Source organism: Phaenicophaeus curvirostris, chromosome 13 (genome assembly GCF_032191515.1).
Source record: "Phaenicophaeus curvirostris isolate KB17595 chromosome 13, BPBGC_Pcur_1.0, whole genome shotgun sequence".
Classification (NCBI taxonomy): domain Eukaryota; kingdom Metazoa; phylum Chordata; class Aves; order Cuculiformes; family Cuculidae; genus Phaenicophaeus; species Phaenicophaeus curvirostris.
In genome coordinates, this window is record NC_091404.1 from 1698981 (window position 1) to 1723312 (window position 24332).

Genomic DNA, 24332 nt, shown 5'->3' on the forward strand with positions numbered 1-24332 from the left:
ATTGAGTCCAACCATTCCCATCAATCGCTAAACCATGTCCCTCAGCACCTCATCCACCCATCCCTTAAACACCTCCAGGGAAGGGGACTCAACCCCCTCCCTGGGCAGCCTCTGCCAGTGACCAATGACCCTTTCTGTGAAAATTTTTTTCCTAATGTCCAGCCTAAACCTCCCCTGGTGGAGCTTGAGGCCATTCCCTCTCGTCCTGTCCCCTGTCCCTTGGGAGAAGAGCCCAGCTCCCTCCTCTCCACAACCTCCTTTCAGGGAGTTGGAGAGAGCAATGAGGTCTCCCCTCAGCCTCCTCTTCTCCAGGCTAAACAACCCCAGCTCTCTCAGCCACAACGCCTAACCCTTGTTCTCCAGCCCCCTCAGCAGCTTCGTTGCTCTTCTCTGGACTTGCTCCAGAGCCTCAACATCCTTCTTGTGGTGAGGGGCCCAGTTAACCAGCTTGTCAGGGCTGGTGAAGCATCATCTATCCTCACTTCTATGCAAGGGCCGCTGCATGAATCTGAGCCCTGCACGGCCAAGCAGACCAAGTGCTCACTCCTTAGCTTGGCAGAGGTAGCCGTGGGGAGATGGATCGAGGACTTGTGTCCCGAGAAGGGCAGGACAAGCTGCCTGGAGACCAGTTGCCTTCAGCAGCCAAAGGCAGCAGGAGTGTCCCCACTGGGCTGCATCCGTGTGGTATAAGAGCAGCTGGAGTTCAGGCTGACAGAACAGTCCATACAGGGGACCAAGGATGGCTTGCTTGCCCAGAGCTGGCCATGCAAAGGCAATGCAAGGTGTGTGCGGGCACTTTCTCCACAGCAGCATCCTCAGGTACGCAGAAGCACAGCTGGTTGGCCATGGGTTGTGTGCACCTGGGACAAGCCCAGGCTCAGGAGGTGGCGCAAGTGGTGGTTCAGGCTCTCTGCAGACTCAAGAAGTTTCTGCAGAGCCAGCTTTGGAGCCTTCTCAGTCGTTGCTTCCCTCAGAATTTTACTGTTGGAAACAACAAAGCTGAGATATTGAACTGATCTCCACGCTCCCACGGCTTCACTAATCAGAGGCCATACGCAGGGGCCACAACGCCTGAGCTTTAATTGAACCCTCGCTCTCAGCAAGGCCTGAAGAGCACGGCCCTACAGAGGGAGCTTGAAGGTTCCCTTAATTTAACCAAAATATCCTGCAGCCCATTTAACAGCACATTATGAAGTTTTATCATAAATAATTAACACTGAACTACAATTGACATTATGAAGCATGTGGCTGGCTCAGTCAGTATCTGACAATAGCCAGTCGTTCACAGGGGGATGCGCAGCCATCGTGGCAAAAATCAGCCGCTTCCCCCGGCAAGAGGAGTGGTTAATGCAGCTGATTCTGGTGCAGAGCATGGCAGCTGCTTAACAGCCCCCTTCCAGGCAAGGAGCAAAGGAAAATGTTGAGTTTAAACTGGATTGTAGGGTTGGTTTGGGGTAGCAGAAGGTCGAGAGTCTTTGATCAGAACTTGAGCGTAGGTACATCACAGAGATAAGCCCATAAGTCCATTTTGCCTTGCAGAAAAGGACCTGGGAGTGCTGGTCAACAGCAGCTGAAAATGAGCCAGCAGTGGCCCAGGTGGCCAAGAAGGCCAATGGCATCTTGCCTTGGGTCAGCCATGGGGTGGCCAGCAGGAGCAAGGAAGGGGTTGTCCCCTGGTCTCGGTGATGGTGAGGCTGCACATTGAATCCTTGTTTCAGTTTTGGGCCCCTCAGCACAGGAAAGACCTTGAGGGGCTGGAGCGTGTCTGGAGAAGGGAACGGAGCTGGGGAAGGGGCTGAAGCCCAGGGGTTGTGGAAGCAGCTGAGGGACCTGGGGCTATTTAGCCTGGAGAAGAGGAGGCTGAGGGGAGACCTCATCACTCTCTGCAGCTCCTGGCAAGGAGGCTGAAGCGAGGAGGATGCTGGGCTCTTCTCCCAGGTAGCAAGCAATAGGGTGAAAGGAAATGGCCTCAAGTTGTGCCAGGGGAGGTTCAGATTGGATATTAGGAACAATTTCTTTCCTGAGAGAGCAGTGAAGCCCTGGCAGAGGCTGCTCCGGGCAGTGGTGGTGTCTCCATCCCTGGAGGGGTTAAAAAACATGTGTAGATGTGGCACTTGGGGATGTGGTTTAGCAGGCACGGAGGGGTTGGGCTGGCAGTTGGACTGGAGGAGCTGAGAGGTCTTTTCCTACCTTACCGATTCCATGATTCTGTGATTGTCTATAAGTCCCTGCCCTCAGCTGGGTTGTTGTGGCATCATGATGGACAAAGCGTGTTGCTTTGATGGGACACCTGCTCTCGGGTGAAAGGCAAGCCTACTTTTCTGATCCCTCACAGTCACTAGGAGCTTCTGGCAACTTCTGCAAGAAGTCAAGCCTGGAGATCCATGCCCAGATACTGGAACCCTGCTCACTCCCTGCTTCCGGGAGCCAAGTAACCCTGGGCATCACTGCCTGTGCTCGAGAGGCGGCTGCACATCCCAGCGACAGGCCGACAGACTCCCAGAGACTTGGCTTTTGGCAATGTCCGTGCCGCCTGGAATGATCACCACGATTTCAACGTAGCTGAGAACAAAACTCAATCCAGGCTTCAAAGTTTGCCAGGGGAAACCTTGATCTCATAAGCTGGTATCACAAATCAACAGACCACTTTTCACTCCCTGTGTCACAACAGAGCTGGACTCTTCCTCGAGCCATGGGAAACGCAGCTCAGCTTCTCCATCAGCTTGCCCACCCCCCTCCCCTTGCCCCCTGGCTGGTTCATCCCCCTCAGGGATGTGTCCCTGTCTGTCCACCTGCCTTTGCACCAGAGGACACAGCAGCACAAAGGTAACAAGCAGAGGGGCTGCACTTCGGGATGAATTAGTCACGGCCAGAGAACTGACCCCGTGTCCTGCTGACGGGGCTGGCTGTACTGCGCAGCTGTTGGGGGCTGTGAACAGTTGTAGAGCAGAAGATTCCCATGGTTTTGGCTACAGAGTGCATCCAGAGCTGAGCCGTTTCCCCTCCGACCCCCTCCTTAAGCTGTGCCTCTAAATAAAGACATACAAGCAGCGCGCTTGAAAAGCTCACTTAGATCTGAACCAAACGGCACAGCCAGGGTAAGGAAAAAATCCATGCGAGAACCCGGAGGTCATCAGCACTCCCATCCGCTGGCTGCAGGAGATGCAGAGAGCTGAAACCATGCCTGAGAGGAGCTGGGCAGAGCAGCCTGTGAGGGAGAAACCGAGGCAAAGGCAATTCAAGCAGCTCCGGGAAGAGCCATCAGAAGCCATTAGCCCAGGCAAGGGAGGCTGAGCTGCCTCCTTGGCTCCCTGCGGGGAGGTTTGGGTCTCTCCTGGGAGAGGCTGGAGCCTGAGACTCTCTCAGTGCCTCTCTGCTCTTGGTTGGTCTGCCCGAGCAGAGCAACTCGGCCCCAGCTCCTGGAGATGGGAGAGCGGAGCAAAGCCCGGGCACGTTCGGCATCTGCTCCCTCCATGCAGGGAGATTTGAGTGGGTCTGTGCCGAAGGGTCGTTCTGAAGGAGCAAATGGTCCTCGCAGCAGGAAAAGGGAACCCCTCTAGATGTGTGTCCCCCACACCTGGAAAGATGGGTGAGCCTGGGAGGGAAACACCCTTTGGTGTGTCCTGGGGCACAGACTGTGGCACGACAGGAGCCGTGCTCAGCCTAGGAGACGTTGCCACCATGCCCCATGGGATGGGCTAGTCAAGACCCCAGTCAAAATCCCCAGTGTCTGGAATGCAAGTACTGAAAGTCCTGCATGGGAAATCATAGAATCACAGAATGGGTCGGGTTAGAAGAGATCTTAAAGCCCATCCAGTCCCACCCCCTGCCATGGGCAGGGACACCTCCCACTGGATCAGGGGCTCCAAGCCCCATCCAACCTGGCCTCGAACCCCTCCAGGGATGGGGCAGCCACCACTGCTCTGGGAAACCTGGGCCTCCCCACCCTCACAACAAAATATTTCTCATTAAGATCTCATCTCAATCTCCCCTCTTGCAGCTCAAACCCATTCCCCCTCGCCCTGTTCCTGCCCTTCCTGATCCAGAGTCCCTCCCCAGCTTTCCTGGAGTCCTGAAAGGGGACTGGAAGCTGCTCTAAGGTCTCCTCAGAGCCTTCTCTTCTTCCAGGCTGAACAACCCCAACTGTCTCAGCCTGTCCTTGGATGGGAGGTTCTCCAGCCCTTGGATCATCCCCAACTGATCAGTTGCTCTTCACTCATGCAGCAGGTTTCCTGTGTGTTCTCTTGTCTCTCTGCTACCAAACCCCTTCCCCAGCTTGGGGAAGTTGCTGGGGATTTTAACTGAGCAGGGAGTGCAGCATCAGGCCCTGTGTTGTATGTTCTCACCAGAGCTCAGCTATGCCAGGTGAGGAAATTCTTTCCGTGCTGTCAGATAAAGTCAGGGCACTGTGGCAAGGGGAGGAGGGAGAGAAGAGGAAACATCTCAGTGGGCAGAGGGATGCACAGGGAGAGAAGAGCTCGCGGGGGTGGGGGGAAGCTAAAATGGAGGGATTTGTCTGTGTTACTGCATCCTGACACTCAAATGTGGGTGAATAATCCTGGACTTCAGCTTTTGATGCCCTGGGTATTTCATTTTGCACCACAGAAATCAGGCCGCTTGCCACCCAGTCTGGTCAGAAGAGGGTGGGAGCTCCAGAAAGCAACAGAGAGAGCTGGTTGACACTCATCTTTGAGATGGCATCTCCTGGTTTGCATTTCCAAGCCTCGCATTCTGAGCATCCTCCTCTTGCTACCAAAATCAGGAGTTAGGGCGCTCAATCTGCCAGCAGTATGAGCAGCTTCAGCATTTGATTCTGATGCAAAAACAGAGCTCCATGCTCCACACACTCATCCCAGGGACAAGTAGGGATCCTAATAAGCCTAATCCAGTGCTTTTCCCATGCAGAGACCAAGATCTTATTCTCCCCAGCCCTCACTGGCAGGAATAGCACTCTGCTTACCAGCGGTCCCACTAAAACCCTATGGGAACTGCCCCTCAGTTTTAGCCAGAAGCTCTAAGGAAGGGCTGTGGGATTTGGCTTTGGATCACCGGGTGGATCAGAGAGGAGGGAAACTCAGAGGGGACTGCAGAAACTTTAGGATCCTGAGGACGGTGGGATCAGAGCTAAAATCTATATTTCATCTGCAGCATCTCACCAACATTTCCAGCAGCTATAGGAAGAGAAGAGCTTTCTGAGAAATATGAAAATGTCAATTAAGAATGATGTTTTATTTACACCAGACAAGGAAGGTGTTTGTTTTGCACAAGAAAAAAAAAAAGCATGTGTGTTTGTAGAAACTCTTACTCAACTGTTCTGTGCCTGCTACCTATGAATGTAGGTGGGTGTTTCGCAGAGCGTGTTTTCACTGATGTACAACAACCCTGAAAGGGGCTCCGGGAAAACCAGGGAGGGGCTCTTGCTCCGTGAGTGCAGGGAGAGGATGAGGGGAATGGTTTTCAGCTGAAAGAAGGGAGATTGAGATGAGATCTTGGGGAGAAATGTTTTGGTGTGAGGGTGGGGAGGCCCTGGCCCAGGTTGCCCAGAGCAGGGGTGGCTGCCCCATCCCTGGAGGGGTTCAAGGCCAGGCTGGATGGGGCTTGGAGCCCCTGCTGCAGTGGGAGGTGTCCCTGCCCATGGCAGGGGGTGGAACTGGGTGGGATTTGAGGTCCCTTCCAACCCAAATCATTCTATGATTCTATGGTAATTGTCCTGTTTGCTTCCCTACCCCGCAGTTACCCATGGGGGTTGCCCCATGCCATGCCCTGCTCTGTTTCCCAAACAATTTCCAAAGATGGGTAATTGCAAGCCTTCTTGCTGGGTTCCCCCTCCAGCCGGGCTGTCCTCCTCCCTGCTCGGGCACCTATGAAGCCTGTAATTACTGCTTTACTCCTTTTTCCCCTGTAGTGGAATAGAGCCTACTTCAAGCACCGGCCTCTTTAAAAATACATCTGCTCTGCACTGCACTAAAACACATAGAATAATAGAAGAGAGTCCGTCAGCAGGGGCACCCTTTACCTCTATGGCTTTCAAAGGCAGGAATCTTTTAAAGAACATGGAGCGTTTTCTCTCCTCCAGACCCAAAGCTGAGTGCAAAGCTGTGACGTGCTAGCAATATTTGAATGAAGGGGATCATGTATCCCTGGTTGCAACACCCTTGTTAGTCTGGAGTTATCCCTCTGGGATCAGGCAATGCCTTTTGCCATTACTGGGGATGGATGATGGTGCTGGCCACCTTGCTGATTCCCAGCATAGCATCATAGACTCATAGAATGGTTTGGGTTGGAAAGAACCTTAAAGATCATCTAGTTCCACCCCCTGCCATGGGCAGGGACACCTCTCACTGGATCAGGGGCTCCAATCCCCATCCAACCTGGCCTTGAACACCTCCAGGGATGGGGCAGCCACAACTTCCCCGGGCAACTTGTTCTAGTGCCTCACCACTCTCATCCTTTACTGCTCTGCACGAAGACTAGAGCTACAAGCTTTGTGGATGGAGAGATGGGATCCAGTAATGGTCTCCAGACAGCCCAGCTATCCACAACCTTCCTTGCCTTGTTTCCCTTCCCGGTGAGGAAATCAGCCCCTTGGCTGCGTGATTCGATACCAACACAAGAGCTGTGCTGGTCTCGTTTGCTGTCACCCAGTAGCTTAGGAACCACGGCCCCTGTGCCTGTGAAAGGAGGTGCAGTGGAAGGGATCGGGTGCAGAGTTACAGCCATGCTCCATCCCAAATGACTCTGCTCTACAGCATAAAGGAGGACAGTGCTTCCCCCAAGGTTTCTTCAAACACACCTGCTTTTGCCTGGAGTTCAAGTTCAGCAGAGCGTGGGTAACTTTAAACACCTCCCTGCACACTTTGGTGAGCGGTGGCATGGACACGCTGGCCTGGATCATTTATCTGTATGCTTAAGGGTCGTGGAGACCCAGATTCTTGGAGGGTCTTGGCTTTTATAGCAGGGAAAAAAAATAAAAGAGTGTGATATGGAGTTAAAGAGCTTGGAAGTAAGCACTGTATTGCAGGAGACACCCTTGTACAGGATCATGCACCAGCTCCCAGGGTGATGTCTGAGAGCTTCAGCAGCCCAGAACTGGCGGGCAACTTTCCTCAGAAAGCTTCTGCAGCACTAGGACTCATATCTGCTAAGCTGTCATGTCCCCATTTATCGATGTCTCCATCTGAGCTGGTCATTCAGCATCTTTATAGTCTTTAAGGTGAGTAAGATGACTTTATAGTACCATTCACCTACCCCGCTTCGGAAGTCGATGTTACAAAGAGATGAACTGCGCTGTAGACTCCTCGGTCCCACTCCACTGACCACAGCGGGAACCTAGAGGTCTACACTCAGCTGTACCCCACGCTTTGAGGGCCCCAAATGCATTTGTATCAATGCTCAAATCCCTGGTAAATTAACTGTGTGTGGTGCTTTTGAGTTCCCAGGATGAATCATCTGCTGGCTGGACTGTTGTGGGAAGGGAGAAGGTCTGGCCCACCCCATCCCCATCCGTTCCACCAGCTTGAAGACAGATTAGGAACCAAGTCCTCTAGGGTGACCATCATCTTCTCACTCAGCTCTGGGCCAGCATCAGTGGTAGATGAGCATGCTTAGAGGTGGACCTGCTGCCAAAGTGACTGGTTTGGTAAATCTTGAGGTGAGTTCAGATATCAAACCTCAAAGGGAGAAAAGAAGGTGAGAGCTGAGTGTCCAGTCCAATCAATATTCCTTTCATTTAATGCTATTTTGGCCCTAGGATCCCGGTCCAGGGGTGTCCTTTGCACTCCAGGCACTGGGTGTGTGCCTGTGACACCTCTGTGTCTTTTTTTTTTTTCTTTCTTCCAGGGTTCTACCTGATGTCCCTGTCCTGGAGTTTTCCTCAGCCTCACCCTGTTCAAAGAGGCTGAATTCAGAGGTGTTTGGGTTCCCTTTAGGTATCTAGCCTGAGCTGGAGTGCTTGCGGTGGCACCTGCATGTGCTGCCCCAGAAAGGGGACAACTGGGAAGCTCGGCACCCTCTGGGGTGGGCTCCCTCACCACCCCTTCCCACCAACCTTTCCCCAGCCATGATGCCTTGGAAAGCAGGAGCTGGACACAGAAATGGAGACGCAGGACCACAGCTGGGACCTGTACCTGGGCAGTCCTGGCTCCCACACCTGCCGCCAGGAAGGACCAGCAGCTTTTCCCTGACCTGTGCCCAGGAGCTGCCTATCCAGGAGCAGGAGGTGGGATGCAAAAGGTGACCACCTTGCCGATTCCTCATATCATTTAAAGCTCTGCAGGAGGACTAGAGCTACAAGCTTTGTGGATGGAGAGATGGGACCACTAATGGTCCCAGCTGTCAACATCCTTCCTCACCTTGTTTCCCTTCCTGGTGAGGAAATCAGGCTGCGTGGTTCAGCCTCCCTGACCACCTCCTCGCAGACCACCCCATGCCGTGCATCCCGAAGCCCGACTTGGGCACAGAGGGCACTGCTGGAGCAGAAACAGGAGCAGGATCAAGCCCCAGGCTGCCTCCCGTCTGGTCCCCTGGGTGTGATGAGTTCGCCAGGTCTCATCACCGCTCCCAGTGCCGCTTGCCCACCCTTCCCAGCCACTGGAGCTCGGTGGCCATGGCTCCCGCTGCTCGTTGCCCAGGGATGTCCCATCCTTTGCTCTGCTCCCAGGCTGGATGCCCCCTTACCTGGCGGCCGGCAGTGGCGTCCGAGGAGCGGGGGCTTTGCTCCCCACTGGTGGGGGAGCCCCGGGCTGCCCAGCGCCTCTCCGGCTCCTGAGCCGAGCGCTTTGCATTTGTGCCTGGGAAATACCGACTCGCCTTTTTATGATCGCGGGTGATAAATATTGCATCGCTCGCCTTCGCAAACTTTTTAAGAGCGGGGGCAGAGCGGCATCTGCGAGCCGCCAGCCCCGGGCACCGACCCCAGCCCCACGCGGAGACCCCAGCCCCATCGCCCCCATCCCGGCCAGGACTTGGGGGTCCGGGCTTCGAAGAAGGGGGCGACCAGGGTGGGGGAACGGGGAGGCGAGGAGCAGAGTGGAGCGTGTGATGTCTGCGAGGGAGAGGAGGGGGAGAGCGAAGAGGGCCCTGCTAATGCTGCGCGGAGCTGATTCTCCAAGGCCCCCCCGGGCAGCACTCAGCATCCAGCCTTCATTAAAATTTCATCGCCAGCACTTGGCCAAGGTCTATTTATGAAAATGCGCTCTCCACTTCGTGGAAAAAACAGGAGCGGAGCGGAAGAACAAAGGCGGGGATGGGGTTTGCCAAGCGCCCAGGAAACAGAGCGGGGTGGCCGGGGGTGTCCGAGCCCGGGGGGGGGGGCGCGCAGGGTCCCCCCTCGCCGAGCTGACCCCGCTCGCTCAGGTGAAGTGACTCTTCCGACGGCTGCACCTGCCCTCTCCACCACCACCTCTCTTTTGGTTCATTTATCCTTTTCCCCATCAAACCTGCGGGATCGGGAGCGGCTCCGTCCCGCAGCCGTCGGGATGCAGCCCCGCATCATCCTCACTCCCTCCCCCTCCGCCTCCAGCTCCCTGCGGCTGGGTATTTCTTTTTTTTTTTTTTTTCCCCGCTTCCAATAAGTTATAAAACAACAAAAAATAACCAAAAAACAAACCAAGCCCCCTCCTTTCTCCACGCATCCCCCGGGATCGGAGGGGATGGGTCCTCCTCTCCCTCCGGTTTGGGAGCCGTTTCCATGCGAGCAGCTGCGGGAGAGGAAACTCAAGGAATTGCGGAGCCGGGAGTGGAAATTATCCCTTTCCCAGCCGTCTCAAGTCGCATCCCGGTCAGAGCCGGGGAGCTGCCTGGAGGGTCCCCCCGGGAAAGCGTCGGGGGGCCCCGAGAGGCGCCGCCCGGCCCCGCAATCGTTTAGCGGCAGCGCCGGGCGGTGCGGGGTCCGCTTCAACGAATTTAACCCGGGGGGGGGCCGTCCGGGCTCCAAAGTGAATCCCACCTCGGGACAGACACGTGGAGCTTCGAAACACGCCCGTTCTGGGTTAATCCTGGCCGGGGAAAGCGAGAAAACACCCACAAACTCCGCGCCGGACCCCGCTTGAGCCCCAGCGCGGCCGCAGCCCCGCGGGGCCCCTCGCCCCTCGCTCCGTCCCGGCTCGGGGAACGCGGCTCCGTCCCGGTTTTCGTTCCCTTTCGTTGCCTCGCGTTGAGTTTCTTTCCCTTTAGATGCGTTTCCGTCCCTTTAGTTGAATTTCGTTGCTTTCCCCGCGGAAGAGGAGGGGGACGCCGGGCTGGAGCTCGCCGCCTCCCGGGAAAGGGGCTCCAGTAACTCCAGGAGGCCGGGAGGCTGAGGTAAAACGTGCATGATTTATTTGAAATGCTGCAGCGTACACAGACACCGAATTTCATTCAGCACACACACAGCGAAACGAAAAAAAATAATCGTTTAATTTAAAATTAAAAAAAAAAAAAAAAGGAAAGGAAACGGAGGCAAAGTTCTCTATTAAATATGCAAGGAAAACAGCCAAAAAAAAAAATAATATTCTTGCCTTAGAAAGTGCAGAGTTCTCTGCTCGCAAAGAACGGGGCCGGGGCTGCCGCGCCCCCGCCGCCCCGGGCCGGTCCCGCCGCTCCTCGAGCCCGAAAAGACTTTGATTGTCGAAGCGAAGGATCCTTAACAGTGAAACCGTTCGGGGATCGAACAGTTTGAGCGAAACCAAAGCAAAAAGAAATCTCCATTTTCCCCGAACAAACCGTGACTCCAGGGACGTGCCGGAATTTTCTTTCTTTTTTTTTTTTTTTAACTCTTTTCTCCTTTTTTTATCCTTTTTTAAAATTATTTTCTCTTTTTTTTCTTTTCTCTCTTTTTTTTCCCTTTTCTCTCTTTTTTTCTTTTCTCTCTTTTTTTTTATTTTCTCCTTTTTTATTTTCTCTTTTTTAATTTTCTCTTTTTTAATTTTCTCTTTATTTTATTTTCTCCTTTTTTTTGTTATCCTTTTTTCCCCCCTATTTTTTTTTTCTTTTTTGATTTAGCCGATGAGGTAGAAACAGAAATATTATTGCAAAAATGCGATAGGGCGAGCAAACAAAACCATGCAAGTGCGTGTGTGTGCGAGTGTGCAGGGGGGACCCCGGCAGCGAGTGGGGGCACGGGCCGGCACCCCCACATTTACAGCCATTGAGGGCGGCTCCAAGCTCCGTTTCTTTCTTATTTCTTTTTTAACGGTGGTTTTTTTTCTCTTTTTAAAATAATTAAAAGAAGAGGAGCGGGCACTGAGAGCAGTGTCGCAGCTCCCAGCCACACTGGGAAGGGGCGAGGGGCTGCAACAAAGACCCTGCTGCTGCTGCTGCCCTGACTCCGGGCACCCCAAAACTCCCCCCTCGTTTTGCCTTTTCCTTTTTCTCCATCTTTTTTTCTTTTTTTTCTCTCCAGTTTTATCTACAAAAGCAGTCTGTACCAGTCCTAACAGTGAGGCCGCTTCGCCCAGGGGGTGAGGAGCAGGCACCAAACTGTTCGCTTCACTTTGGGCAGGTTTCCCTTTTTTTTTAGATTTTTTTTTTTCCTTTTTATTCCCCCCCCATTTTCTTTTTAAACAAAATAAAACAACAACAACAGAAAAAAACCCAAACAACAACCCCAAACCTTTTCCCGTTTCGGAGGGGCTGGGGGCCAGGACCTCAGCTGGAAGGGGGTCAGGCATCCCCCTCCTCTGCCCTCCCAGCCCTTTTCTTCAGTAGGTGGCAGAAAATTTCATCCTTTTCTGCTTCTGTCTCTGATTGCAAAACCAGACGCGCACCACGTTCTTCTTCAAGTCTAACTTCTCGGCGATGGCGGCGATTTTCTCCGAAGAGGGTCGTGGCTGCACGGCGAAATAAGCCTCCAGCGAGCGCTTCTCGGGGGCGGCGATGGACGTGCGCTTACGCTTCTTGTCGCCCGCCGTGTAGATCTCGGGTTTGGTCATTTTCTCCCTCTGGGCCCTCTCAGCCTCCTCCAACCAGGCTTCTAGGATGGGCTTGAGGGCCACCATGTTGTTGTGGGACAAGGTGAGGGACTCGAACCTGCAGATTGTGCTTTGGCTAAGGCAGCCGACCCCGGGGATCTTCAGGTTGGCCAACGCGGAGCCCACGTCTGCTTGGGTCACCCCCAGCTTGATCCTCCGTTGCTTGAACCGCTCGGCGAAGGACTCCAGCTCCCGGGGGTCCGTCTCCGTCTCGGGGCCGGAGATGACAGCGTGGGAAGCGAGACCGTGGGGGTGGGACATGTTCATGGGTTGGGAGTGGTGGGCCATGTGGTTGATGGCCGACATGTGGGAGTGAGGGTGAGAAGGCGTGGAGCCCACCTCCGGCCCCGGCACCCCTCCGAGCGGGAGAGCCGAGTTGAGGTGGTCCAGGAGCTCGCCGTCCAGGCCCTGCGAGGGCTGGTGATGGTGGTGGTGGTGGGGATGGTGGGTGGTCAGCACGGACGGGTGGTGCAGGTGGACGGAGGACGAGGTAGGAGTGCAGGACACGCTGCTCATGGTGTGGTAGGTGGCATCTGGCTTGAAGGGGTGAGTTTTCTGCGACACGATATCCACAGCAGCCAGAGCCTCGGCGCCTCGCAGCAAGGTCTCGTCAAAGCCCGCAAAGATATTACCCTGGATCTGGACACGGGGTGAAGAGGGAGATAAAGCGGGAGCGAGAACAAACCGAAAGAGCCAAAGAAGGTTATGAGGAGAGCAGTGTTACAGAGGTCCCGGACGGGGAAGATGAGCCGAATCCATCCCGTCCCCCCAAAAGCCCAAAGGAGCAGCAGCGAAGTGCAGGACACCCAGGACCCACCTTTCCCTCTGGGGAAGACCTCCCCAAAACTGGAAGATCTGCGAGCGGGGACCCCAGCACACCCAGAAAATGGGAGAATGCGAGCAGGGATGGAGCTGTCGGGGGTCCCGCAGAGCTTCTGCTCCCCCAGGATGGAGCTGGCAGCCCCTTTCCTGGCTACCCCAGCCCCTCTCCCCGCTGTGAGACCCCCTCGGAGGCAGGAACAGCCCCCCCAACCCTCTTCTATCCCCCCTAAAACCCCTCCCAGCACCCCTAAACCGCCTCCCAGCACCCCTAGACCCCCTCCCAGAGCATCCCCCAAAGCTACAGGACAGGTGATCCCCGACGGCAGCCGTCGGGGAAGCGAGGAGGGAGCAGCGCAGGGTGTGAAGCCCCCGAAACCAGCCGGGGGGGGACGCGGGGAGCCCTCCCCCCCAGCCCAGTCCAGGTGCATCTTACCTGGGGGGCGGGCAGGCAGGCTCTGCGGATGGCGTCGGAGCTGGAGTGCAGGTGCGGGTACTTGGGTTCGTGCAGGATGGGGTGCATGCTGAACGCCTGCTTGCTGTTCATGGACATCATGGTGGGGAGAGGAGAGGAGGAGAGGAGGAAAGGAGCGGGGCAGGGGCTGCCCGGCTCCGGGGGGGCGCGGTATTGTCTGTCTCCTCCGCCGCCCGGCATCAATGGCATTATAGCCCGGCCCCCCCGCCCCCCAAGCCCCATTGGACGGGCCTGGGGAGGCACCTCCCACCGCCCGCCCCCGGGCACTGAGCTCACACCCCCCCTTCAGCAGGTTGTACCCCCCAAATTGGGGCTCATTCCACCCCCCAGCAAGTTGTAACCCCCAAACTGGGGCTCACCCCCTCCCCACAGGCGGTTGTACCCCCCAAACTGGGGATCACCCCCTTCCCTTAGCAGGTTGCACCCCCAAAATTGGGGCTTATTCCCCCCCCAGCCAGTTGTACCCCACAAACTGGGACTTATCCCCCCTCTCAGCCTGTTGTACCCCCAAAACTAGGGCTCATTCTCCCCCCACCCCCAGCCAGTTGTAACCTCAAAACTAGGGCTCAACCCTCCCCTCAGCAGGTTGTACCCCCCAAATTGGGAATGATCCCCCCCTCTGCCGGTTGTACCCCCCAAACTATGGCTCACCCCCACCCACCCCCCAGCCAGTTTTATTTCCAAACTGGGGCTCATTCCCCACCCGCCCCAGCTGGTTGTACCCCCCAAACTGGGGCTTATCCCCCCCCACCTCAGCAGGTTGTAACCCCAAAAACTAAGGCTCATCCTCTCCCCAGCCGGTTGTCAGGGCAGAGGTCAAGCCACAGTCGAGCAGCAGCTTCATCCTCCTGCCTCATCCCTGCCTCACCCCTGCCCCATCCCTGTCCCATCCTTGCCCCATCCCTTCCCCATCCCTGTCCCATCCCTTCCCCATCCCTGCCTCATCCCATCCCATCCCATCCCATGCCCATCCCTGCCTCATCCCATCCCCATCCCTGCCCCATCCCTGATCCCTTCCCTGTCCCATTCCCATCCCTGCCCCATCCCTGATCCCTTCCCTGTCCCATTCCCATCCCATCCCATCCCATCCCCATCCCTGCCTCATCCCATTCCCATCCCTGCCCTGCTCTACCTGATCCCTGCCCGATCCCTGTCCTGCTCTGCTCTGTCCCTGCCTGGCTCCTTCCCGGTCTCTGCCCGTTTCCATTTAACGCTGCCCGATCCCTCCTGATCGCTGCCCAGTCCCTGCCCGATCCCTGTCCATCTCCTCTCTAACTCTGCCCAATCCCAGCCCAGCTCTGCCCGTGGCTCTGGGAGGATTTGGGAGCAGAGCAGCCCCGAGCCTTCCCAACCCCTGAGCCCCCCGACCCCTCCAAAGAGAAAAAGTACCTTAGGTTAAAAACTGTAAGAAAAAACAATAAAATACAGAAAAATTTCACCAGCTTCCTTTTTGTCCTGTTTCTCTGAAGCTGCTTGGTTTGATAACTCAAACCCTCCTGCCATTAATCTCTCCATCCTCCCCTCTCCAGTTCATCACTGATGGTCTTTCTGCCTCTGGATTTACCCATCCAAATAAATTCCCAGGCTGCCTGTTGCTCATGGTCTTTCCCTCCCTCTCCTCCCTTCTGGCCACCGAGCTCAGATCCTGTCACCGAGGGTGAGGTTACGTGGTTGCCCCGACTGCTCTGACTGCTCCCAGCCCTGCCAAAAGGGACGTGAATCATAGAACCCTGGAATAGTTTGGGTTGGAAGGGACCTCAAAGCCCACCCAGTTCCTGCTCATGGGGATCCTACTGGGCACCTTGGGCCAGACAGGGTTGGCAAGCGTCATGAGGAAAAGAAAATCCAGACCTCATCGCAGTCTTATAGAGTCGTAGCATGTCCTGAGTTGGAAGGGACCCACAAGGACCATCGAGTCCAACTCCTGGCCCTGCACAGGACACCCCAACGTTCACACCGTGGGGCTGAGGGACTTGGCCAAATGCTTCTGGAATATTGTCAGGCTCAGCTGTTCCAGTGCTCCATCACCCTCTTCCTTGTGTCTTACAGGAATGGCCAGCAAACAGTGATGTTTCTGCAGCAGCGAGGTCCCTAAACTAGACCTATGTGGCACGTTGCTTGTGCAGAGGGATGGAGGAGAGGCTGTGGGAGCTAAACCCTGTCTCTGGAATCATAGAATCTCTAGGTAGGAAAAACCTTTGAGATATCAAGTAAAACTGTACCTGTCCACTACGAAATCATACCCCTAAGCACTTCATCTCCCCGTTTTTTAAGCCCCTCCACAGATGGAGAGTCAACCACCTCCCTGGGCAGCCGTTCCAGCGCTTGAGAACCCTTTCAGTGAAGAAGTTTTTCCTAATATCCAATCTGAACCTCCCCTAAGTGGTCTTTTGCGGGGAAGAACCTTGTCAGCATTGTGGTCTGTAAGGAGAGCCCTGTTCCTAGTGGTGTGAGAGCTGGGAGAAGTTCACTGGGCAGTCTCTCCACACCATGGTCCAGGTGTGGAGCTCATTAAATCTTTCTGCTCATTAAAGCATCCTACACCTGCCAGAGGCTGCCAGGCCCTGCAGTGTGACCTGCCAACACGCTCCGTGTTTGACACCCCCAGGCAAGAGCAGGCAGGAGCTCTGAAGGTTCTTCCCCTTCTATCGGCGCAGCTCTCTGAGTCATGGTCTCCTCTCTGCTGCTTGCGGAGAGATTGCAGCATCAGGTGATAGGCAGAGAAGCGCCGCTGCAAGAGAGGTTCCCTGGAAGCTTTCTGTACAATGGAGACCCAGGCTGAATTACTGCAAAGGGGAATTGTCCTCCCTGGGTCCTCTGCAGGGTCCCAGGTAGTTTCTCTCCCTTTCAGAAGACTCTTAACTCTCTTACGACAGCCAGGGTGTTTCTTGCTTCCTTTCGCTAGGCTTTCCTCAGCAACCCCTCAATCTCCTTTCTTCTCACTCTCTGCATGTCAGCAGCTCAGAGAAGGAAGGCTGGAGAGAGCAGTTCAGTTCCCAACCCTGGATTTAACTCTTCCCAAGGAAGCACACCTCGTGCCATGCTGCGTTTGGCTGCAAGGACCTGGCTTCAGACTCTGCCCCAGAATGTGGGGACTCAGGGATTAGACCTGGGCACGCTCCTCTTCCGCACATCACTCAAAGAGTCAGCTGGAGCAGAGGGAAATCAGACATGTGACTCCTCTTTGAAGGGCTCAGCAGCTGGTTTTCCACGACCTCAGGAAGCTCAGGACCTGAATGAACTCAGACCCCAAGGACAGCACAAGGCTAACAAGCTCAGCAAGCAGGACAGAAATACATTTTCCAGTGTATGAAGCCATTTCTGATCTCATTTTTCACACTTGCAACCACTGAAACAACTGGTGGAGCAGCAGAAGAGAAGTCCCAGGCCAGTCCTATGTTTGGCTCTTGGGTGCTCACCTGGGAAAATTAGATAAGAAACAGATGAAGTAAATGGCATTCCCCCTCCTTCACTCCCTTGTGTAACAGAGTTCAACATACCTTCTTTTCCACATGGCCAAGTCTCCACTCTTTGAGTCTCTCCTTATCGCACCTCTGAGTATCCTGCCCTCGGCTGGATTTATCTTGGCAATGAACATTTTGAGCAAGAGATGCTCCCCCAGCAAGCACCGACAGTGAAACACAGACAGGTGTGCATGCACAAGTAGGGACACAGGGGGCCACCAGCTCTATTCCATGGATGAACCTGTCCTCCTACCAGCTCCTACATGGATTTGTGGGCTGGCCCTAGCAGGGTTATCAGGTTCCTCCTGCCTTGGGAAAAAATGATGTTGTACAACCAGGATGGGCAAAATCAAAGTGAAACACCAAAGAAAAAGGAAGGTTTCTCCAGCAGTGATAATAACTAAGGTCTAGACTACCTTCACAGCAAGGGTGTGCTGGTTGTCTCTTTAGCCCTTTCAGCTTCTGAATCTTGACAATGGACTCGGCAAGGAAGGGACCAAACCTTTGGGTGATTGTTGGTGCTCAGCTCTGGCTTTCCTGAGGTACGTGGGGCAGCCCTGCAATGTGTATAGAATTGTTAAGGTTGGAAAAGACCTCTCAGCTCATTCAGACCAACTGTCAGACCAGCCTGAGACTATGCCTGCTAAACCATGTCCTAAAGTTCCATAACTACATGTTTTTTGAATCCCTCGAGGGATGGAGACTCCACCACTGACACGGGCAGCCTCTGCCAGGGCTTCACCGCTCGCTCAGGGAAGAAATGTTTCCCAATATCCACTCCAAACCTCCACTGGTGCAACTTGAGGCCATTTCCTCTCATCCTATCACTTGATACTTGGGAGAAAAAAAACAACACCCACCTCACTCCAGGCTTCTTTCAGGTTGCTGCAGAGCGATGAGGTCTCCCTCAGCCTCCTCTTCTCCAGACTAAACAATCTGAATGCAGTCTCTTCCTTCCTAATCGCTCCATGAAGGCAATCGTCTAGACTCCCCTCTCCCATCCACCCGTGCCAGTAACTCCTGTGAAGAAGGAGGTATTTCACTATACTCAGGATAAAAGAGAGGAGAGTCAGGATCTCTGTGATTAAGAGCAATTAAAACCACTGAATAAAGAGCCTCCTGAAATGAATCCTTTGAAATCTCTCTCAGAGGAACCAAGAGCTGCCACCCCAGCCTGGCTGGTGGCTTTGGGATTCCCTCCTGTGACAAATCCCTATATAGAAATGAAATGCCAGAAAGCTCTTCATGCCATCATTTCTCCCTGTGAAGGTCAGAGGTTGTGGTCATCTGCTGTGGCCACAAAATTAGGAAAAGGGGTCAGGGATATTGTGAGTATCGTGACATCCACAGCCAGTGCAAGAGATGCTCTTGTTTGTCATTCCCACTGGAATCTAATCTTGCAGACTCCAGCCAGCAAGGTCTGCACTCAAGACACCATCTCGCTGTTGCTTTTTGAAGATGACCCATAGTTTCTCCATCTGGCTTCCAGTCTCCAACCAATAAAATCTTTCAACGCTCCACCTAATCCCCACGTTTTCAATCAAAGGGCAACTCAATGCAGACTTTTAGAGAATTGTCCTGCCTGCCATGTGGTTTGATGCCTCAGGCAGTTGCCTCCAGACTCCAGCTGTTTTTATTACCTAAGTGGGTTTGATTGCTCCTTCATTTGTGCCTGAATGAGAGCCTTTGGCACCCTCGTGGGCTTTAATGGGGTCTGTGTGTTCTAGCTACCAATTAAATCAGCTGGCAGCGATTAACAGCTCCCAGCACTAACACACAGCCGAGGGGATGGCTTTCCCCTCTGTCTACTGGAGAGGATCCTGTGGAAAAGGGACAGGACTTTCTGCAGAGCAACAGAGCACAGGGGCCCTTCCCATGCAGGCAGCTGTGTTGGCTGCAAGTGGCTCTGTCCCCAGGTGACCGCTGCCACTTTCTTCTCATCAGCAGAGGGCTGGCTCATTCCATGCCAGCTGAGAGAGGTTTGCCAGCAACGGGCTGGGAAAGGTGACGATGCTGGTGGGCAGCTTAGGGTGAGCATCACCCCAAGGTGTGGGGAGAGACAGTAGGGGACAGCTGCCCTCTTGTATGGACTGGCTGTCAGGACAGATCCTGGAAAAGCTGCTGTGTGGGGATGCAGCGATCGGGAAATCAGTGCATGGAGGTTCTCCCTCCATCTGCTTAGTGTGACAAGTAGAGTAATAGAATCATTGGAAAAGACCTCTCAGCTCATCCAGTCCTACCGTCAGCACAACCCCATCGTGCCTGCTAAACCCTGTCCCCAGGTGCCACGGCCACATGTTTTTTGACCCCCTTCCGGGATGGAGACTCCACCACTGCCCTGGACAGCCTCTGCCAGGGTTTCACCACTCTTTCAGTAAAGATCTTGTTCCTAATATCCAATCTAAACCTTCCCTGCTATAACCTGAGGCTGTAAATAGAATCATAGAATCATAGAATCATAGAATCATAGAATCATAGAATCGGTTGCGTTGGAAGGGACCTTAAAGATCATCCAGTTCCACCCCCTGCCATGGGCAGGGACACCTCCCACTGGATCAGGGGCTCCTAGGCCCATCCAACCTGTCCTTGAACCCCTCCAGGGATGGGGCAGCCACAGCTTCCCTGGGCAACCTGTTCCAGGGCCTCCCCACTCTCATTGTGAAGAATTTCCTCCTTATGTCCATCTAAGTCTTCCCTTCTCCCGTTTATAGACATTGCCCCTCATCCTATCACTCCAGGCCTTTGTAATAAGTCCCTCTACAGATAACTTGTGACCCCCTTCAGGTACTGGGAGGTCACTATAAGGTCTCTTTGGAGCCTTCTCTTCTCCAGGCCGAACAACCCCAACTCTCTCAGCCTCTCCTCTTTCTTTCTGGTCCTTCCCAAGGCCTGAGCAAGTGGAATTAACCAAAAAATAGTGAATTTCTAGTGCACTGGGAATTTTGGCTTAACTTCAGCCCCAAACAGCCAATTGCTCTTACTACCAGCAGCCATCCCATCCTTGCCTGCAGCTTTCCAAGGCCTCTGGCAGCATCCATGCTGTCCCAGGGCTATGGACCATGTTAGCACATCTCTTCAGCCTTGCTCTTCTCCTTGGCAGCTCTGACACAGCCCAACATCATCGGTGGAAACCCTAGGGAGAATCCATCCATCAAAATTAAGATGTATAGGGATTAAATGCTTCAGTCTCATTGGAATGGATGATTTCTGACAGAAAGTGGTTTTGTCAGAAAATGTGTAAGTGGCTCCACCTGCCAGAGGTCTGCACCCCATCATCAGGTTGACTTGCCTGCTTGAGTGTAGGAACAGAAAATCAAGCCCCAAGAACTTTTTAACTATCATAGAATCAGAATGATAGTAGGGTTTGGGTTGGAAGGGACCTCAAAGCCCATCCAGTCCCACCCCCTGCCATGGGCAGGGACACCTCCCACTGGATCAGGGGCTCCAAGCCCCATCCAACCTGGCCTTGAACCCCGCCAGGGATGGGGCAGCCACCACTGCTCTGGGCAACCTGGGCCAGGGCCTCCCCACCCTCACACCAAAACATTTCTTCCTAAGATCTCATCTCAATCTCCCCTCTTTCAGCTCAAAACTGTTCCCCTCATCCTGTCCCTGCCCTCCCTGATCCAGAGCTCCCCCACAGTGTTCCTAAATTAAACTCTATAATCTGTCTCACTTCTGAGAGAGGCCCACAGCATCTAGGAGAACATTTTACCTACGCAGGGTTCTTGTGCTGATTTAAACTAGGTCTGAGATCACAAGCACAATCATGACGTGCTGAAGCAATACCTCGTGTCTGGCACACCCAGAGAAGGGGAATAAAGCTGGGGAAGGGGCTGGAGAACAAGCCTTATGAGGAGCAGCTGGGGGACCTGGGGCTGTTTAGCCTGGAGAAGAGGAGGCTGAGACCTCATCGCTCTCTGCAGCTCGCTGAGAGGAGGTTGGAGTGAGGTGGGTGCTGGGCTCTTCTCCCAAGTAACAACTGTTATAGTGAGAGCGAATGACCTAAAGCTGCGCTAGGGGAGGATTAAATTGGATATTAGGAAAAAAATCGTCATGGAAAGGGTTCTCAGGCTCAGGGACGGCTGCCCAGGGCAGTGGTGGAGTCTCCATCCCTGGAGAAATTTAAAATCTGGGCAGACGAAGTGCTCAGGGATCTGGTTCATAGTGGACAGGTATACTTGGACCCGATGATCTCAAAGTTCTTTTCCAACAAATGGTTCTATGATTCTACGTTTCTATGATTCGTGTGACTCAGTGGTGTGGCAGAAGGCTCAGGGGAGCCCAAACTCTATGCTGGAATTAGAAAAAGACATCAAATTGTGGTTCAAAATATTATGCTTTCAAAACACCTGTTTTCCTGGAGGCTGGGAGAGGAATACAGAAATAGCTCCTGATGATAACGAGAGCTCTTCCTTAGCCTGAGTAGCACAGCGTAATTTAATGCACAGGTCTAGCACTTTAGGTGTAAGAGAAAGACTCTCCATGCAGGCTAGTTCTGCAAGCCAGCTTGTAAAAATCCTTATTAAAACCCCGCTGAGCCTAATCACGAAAGATAGCTTTTAATTAAAAAGTGCAGCCATTTAGCCAACTTTTATAGGAGATTGCTATGACCCCAGGAGATGCCAAGCAGCCGTCGAACAAACTCCTTCCGGAGGGAGGGGTTTTTCCCATCCCATCTTAGCTGGCAGGGAACATCTCTGCCTGTTTTAAATGGGCAACTTCACAAGTTTCCTGAGTGTGGTTTCTTCCATTAGGAAATGGGAATCTTATAACAGCTCACCCAGGCAGCAAAATTCCTCCACTCCATCTATTGCATTAGGAGCACGGAGTCCACGCCGCTCACCTCTGCGGAGCACGGGAGAGAGCAGGGGAAAAGAAAACCCAGATGGGGCAAAGTGTAGCTCGACTTCTTAATACTAAATTATTTACAGTAAGTAAAATCGTGTGTGTCAATTGTGAAAAGAGTCCAATTTGTTTGATTTACATTGCAGGGGGGTGCCCTAGGGTAGGGGGTGTTTAACTCTCTCCTCTAATGTAATTGCCTATGGCAGCCCGTTAAATATTTGATGGGCTGCCTGAGCAAAGTAAGGAACTTCGTCTGATACGCTCCTGCAACCCTTTCAGTGTATCAAATGTATTTGCAGCCAGAGAGTACCTGAGCCCTTTCTATTGTGTAACTGGTGCTCAGCACACTCGTTTGAAGCCCAGACAGGCTGCAAAGGGCAGGTTTTAGCTCGTTCATGGGGAGTGCAGGTGTTCATAGAATCAAGGAATCAAGGATTGACCATGAAGCCCCATAGAATCACACAATGGGTCGGGTTAGAAGGGATCTTAAAGCCCATCCAGTCCCACCCCCTGCCATGGGCAGGGACACCTCCCACTCGATCAGGGGCTCCAAGCTCCATCCAACCTGGCCTCGAACCCCTCCAGGGATGGGGCAGCCACCACTGCTCTGGGCAACCTGGGCCAGGGCCTCCCCACCCTCACAGCAAAACATTTCTTCCTTAGATCTCATCTCAATCTCCTCTCTTGCAGCTTAAAGCCATTCCCCTCTCATGGTCTTCCTGCCCTCCCTGATCCAGAGCCCCTCCCCAGCTTTCCCAGAGCCCCTTTCAGGGGTGCTGGAAGCTGCTCTAAGGTCTCCCCACAGCCTTCTCTTCTCCAGGCTGAACAACCCCAACTCCTGTCCTCATATGGGAGGATCTCCAGCCCTGGGATTATTCTTGTGATCTCCTCTGGATTTGCTCCAACAGCTCCATGCCCTTCCTGTGCTGAGGACTCCAGAACAGAACGCAGGGCTCCAGGTGGAGTCTCACCAGAGTGGACTAGAGGGGCAGTGTTCTATGGGAACTTGTGCTCTTCACTGGAAAACAGGGGTTCTTCCCCTGCAGCAACAGTTTTATTTTACATAAAAAGTCAAAATTTCTTTTTCTGTGCCTCAGAGGGGACATTTTCCTCAGTTGCCCACAAGGAAAAGCAGTTATTGCTATTGTTGAGACCATGTCCATGGTTTAGAGGTGTTGACCCACCCTGCCCTGGGTCTTGGTGGTTGTGCAAAGGTGCCCTTCAGTTGCAGGAGGGTCTGGCCTTGGCCTGGATGTTGGCTGTGGGATAACGAGCGGGATGGGGATCCGTGGGGTGTGCAAAGGAGAGCAGAGGGGCCTGTGGCCACCAGCAGAGGTGGCGTGCAAACAATTGCAGGGACCCAGCCTGTGCAGCCCAGCCCCACACCAGCCTCCTAAAGCTTTTACATGATTAGCGTGCAAGGTGGACAAACTCTGAGTGAGCTGGGTATGGCTGAGGTGTGTGAGGAGAGGCACAAGAGGTTTTACTTCTACCCTACATGCTTCTCCTTGATTGTCCTCCATGGGATGGACAGATTGGGTTCCTCCTCACCCCCACAGCTACATCCAGCCCTGGTCCCTCCACACAGCAGTGTAGCCCAGCCTGAAGACCGAGTAAAAAGAGCAGTAGTCGATGCTGCAAAGCTTCTGGCTGTTTCCACTACAGCTTTTGTTACTAGCAGTTCTGTTCCCAAGAAGACAACTGTCCCTTAGCCCAAGCAAAGAGAACAGCAAGTGGTTGAGCAATCTGCCCCTGGGAGATGCTTGGGTGCTTACAAGATCTGCTTCCTGTCCTGGGGATCTGCCCTAGCTCGTGCTGTTGCCTTTGCACAGTTCAGCAGCTCAGTTTTCTTGGAAAACTAAGGGAAAACATGCAAAACGCTTCCCTGGTTGCAAGGGGACCTTGAAACCTGCTGCCTGATGAAATGTTGAGGAGCAGGCAAAGCCACCTCACATAATCCCTCCCTCTTTGAGGACTATTTTGGTTTGTGGGATATTCCCCCTCTTTTCATTATTCATGTGTATTTGTGGCACAAATTAACACAATTAACTTGGCAGAGCCTCTGGGAAGGGGCTGTGGAGCATCTCTTTCTCTACTTTATGCTACTGTCTTTGGTACGCTGGCACCAGCAGGAAAATTCAGGGAATGACTGTGAGCAGGGAGCTGGTTTGGTGACATCTACACTGCAAATGACTGCAGTGCCAGCCTGGCTCCCACCATCTCCCTTCTCTTTTCTGAGCCGTGTCCTTCCTGAGTCACGTTCAGAAAGCAATTCAACAGCCCAGTGTACCGACCAGGGCTGTCAAGTACTGCCCCCCTTCCTGAAGTAATTAAACATGAATCATAGAATGGTTACGGTTGGAAAAGACCTCTTGGCTCATCCAGTCCAACCCCACTGTGAGCAATAAACCATGTCCTGAAGTGTCACATCTGTACAGTTTCTGAACCCTTTCAGGGATGGAGACTCCGCCACCGCCCTGGGCAGCCTCTGCCAGGGCTTCACCACTCTGTCAGTAAAGAAATTGTTCCTAATATCCAATCTAAACCTCCCCTGATGCAACTTAAGGCCATGAAGGAAGGAACAGCAACAAAGACCTCAGACCATTACCTTCATGAAACACCAGGAAATTGGAAGCAGGAAAAAGAGATGCAGCAGTGAGGAACAAGCCACCAAAGATGTGACAAACCCCATGTAGTGACCAGGAAACCTCCTCTAGCAGAAAAGAGGCAATCAAAGATTTCTGTTCAGCTTGGAAAGCTCCTCTATACAGGCTGGAA

General features: G+C 53.6%; 1 protein-coding gene across 1 annotated transcript; it reads right to left on the reverse strand.

The window, feature by feature from the left end:
• Positions 1–11632: 11632 nt before the first annotated feature.
• POU4F3 (POU class 4 homeobox 3) lies at positions 11633–13367 on the reverse strand. The gene is made up of 2 exons (XM_069867592.1): positions 13204–13367; positions 11633–12587 (listed from the first exon to the last, which is right to left on the reverse strand). The coding sequence occupies exons 1-2, from the start codon at positions 13321–13323 to the stop codon at positions 11679–11681; spliced, it is 1029 nt and encodes a 342-aa protein (XP_069723693.1). The 5' UTR covers positions 13324–13367; the 3' UTR covers positions 11633–11678.
• Positions 13368–24332: the final 10965 nt, after the last annotated feature.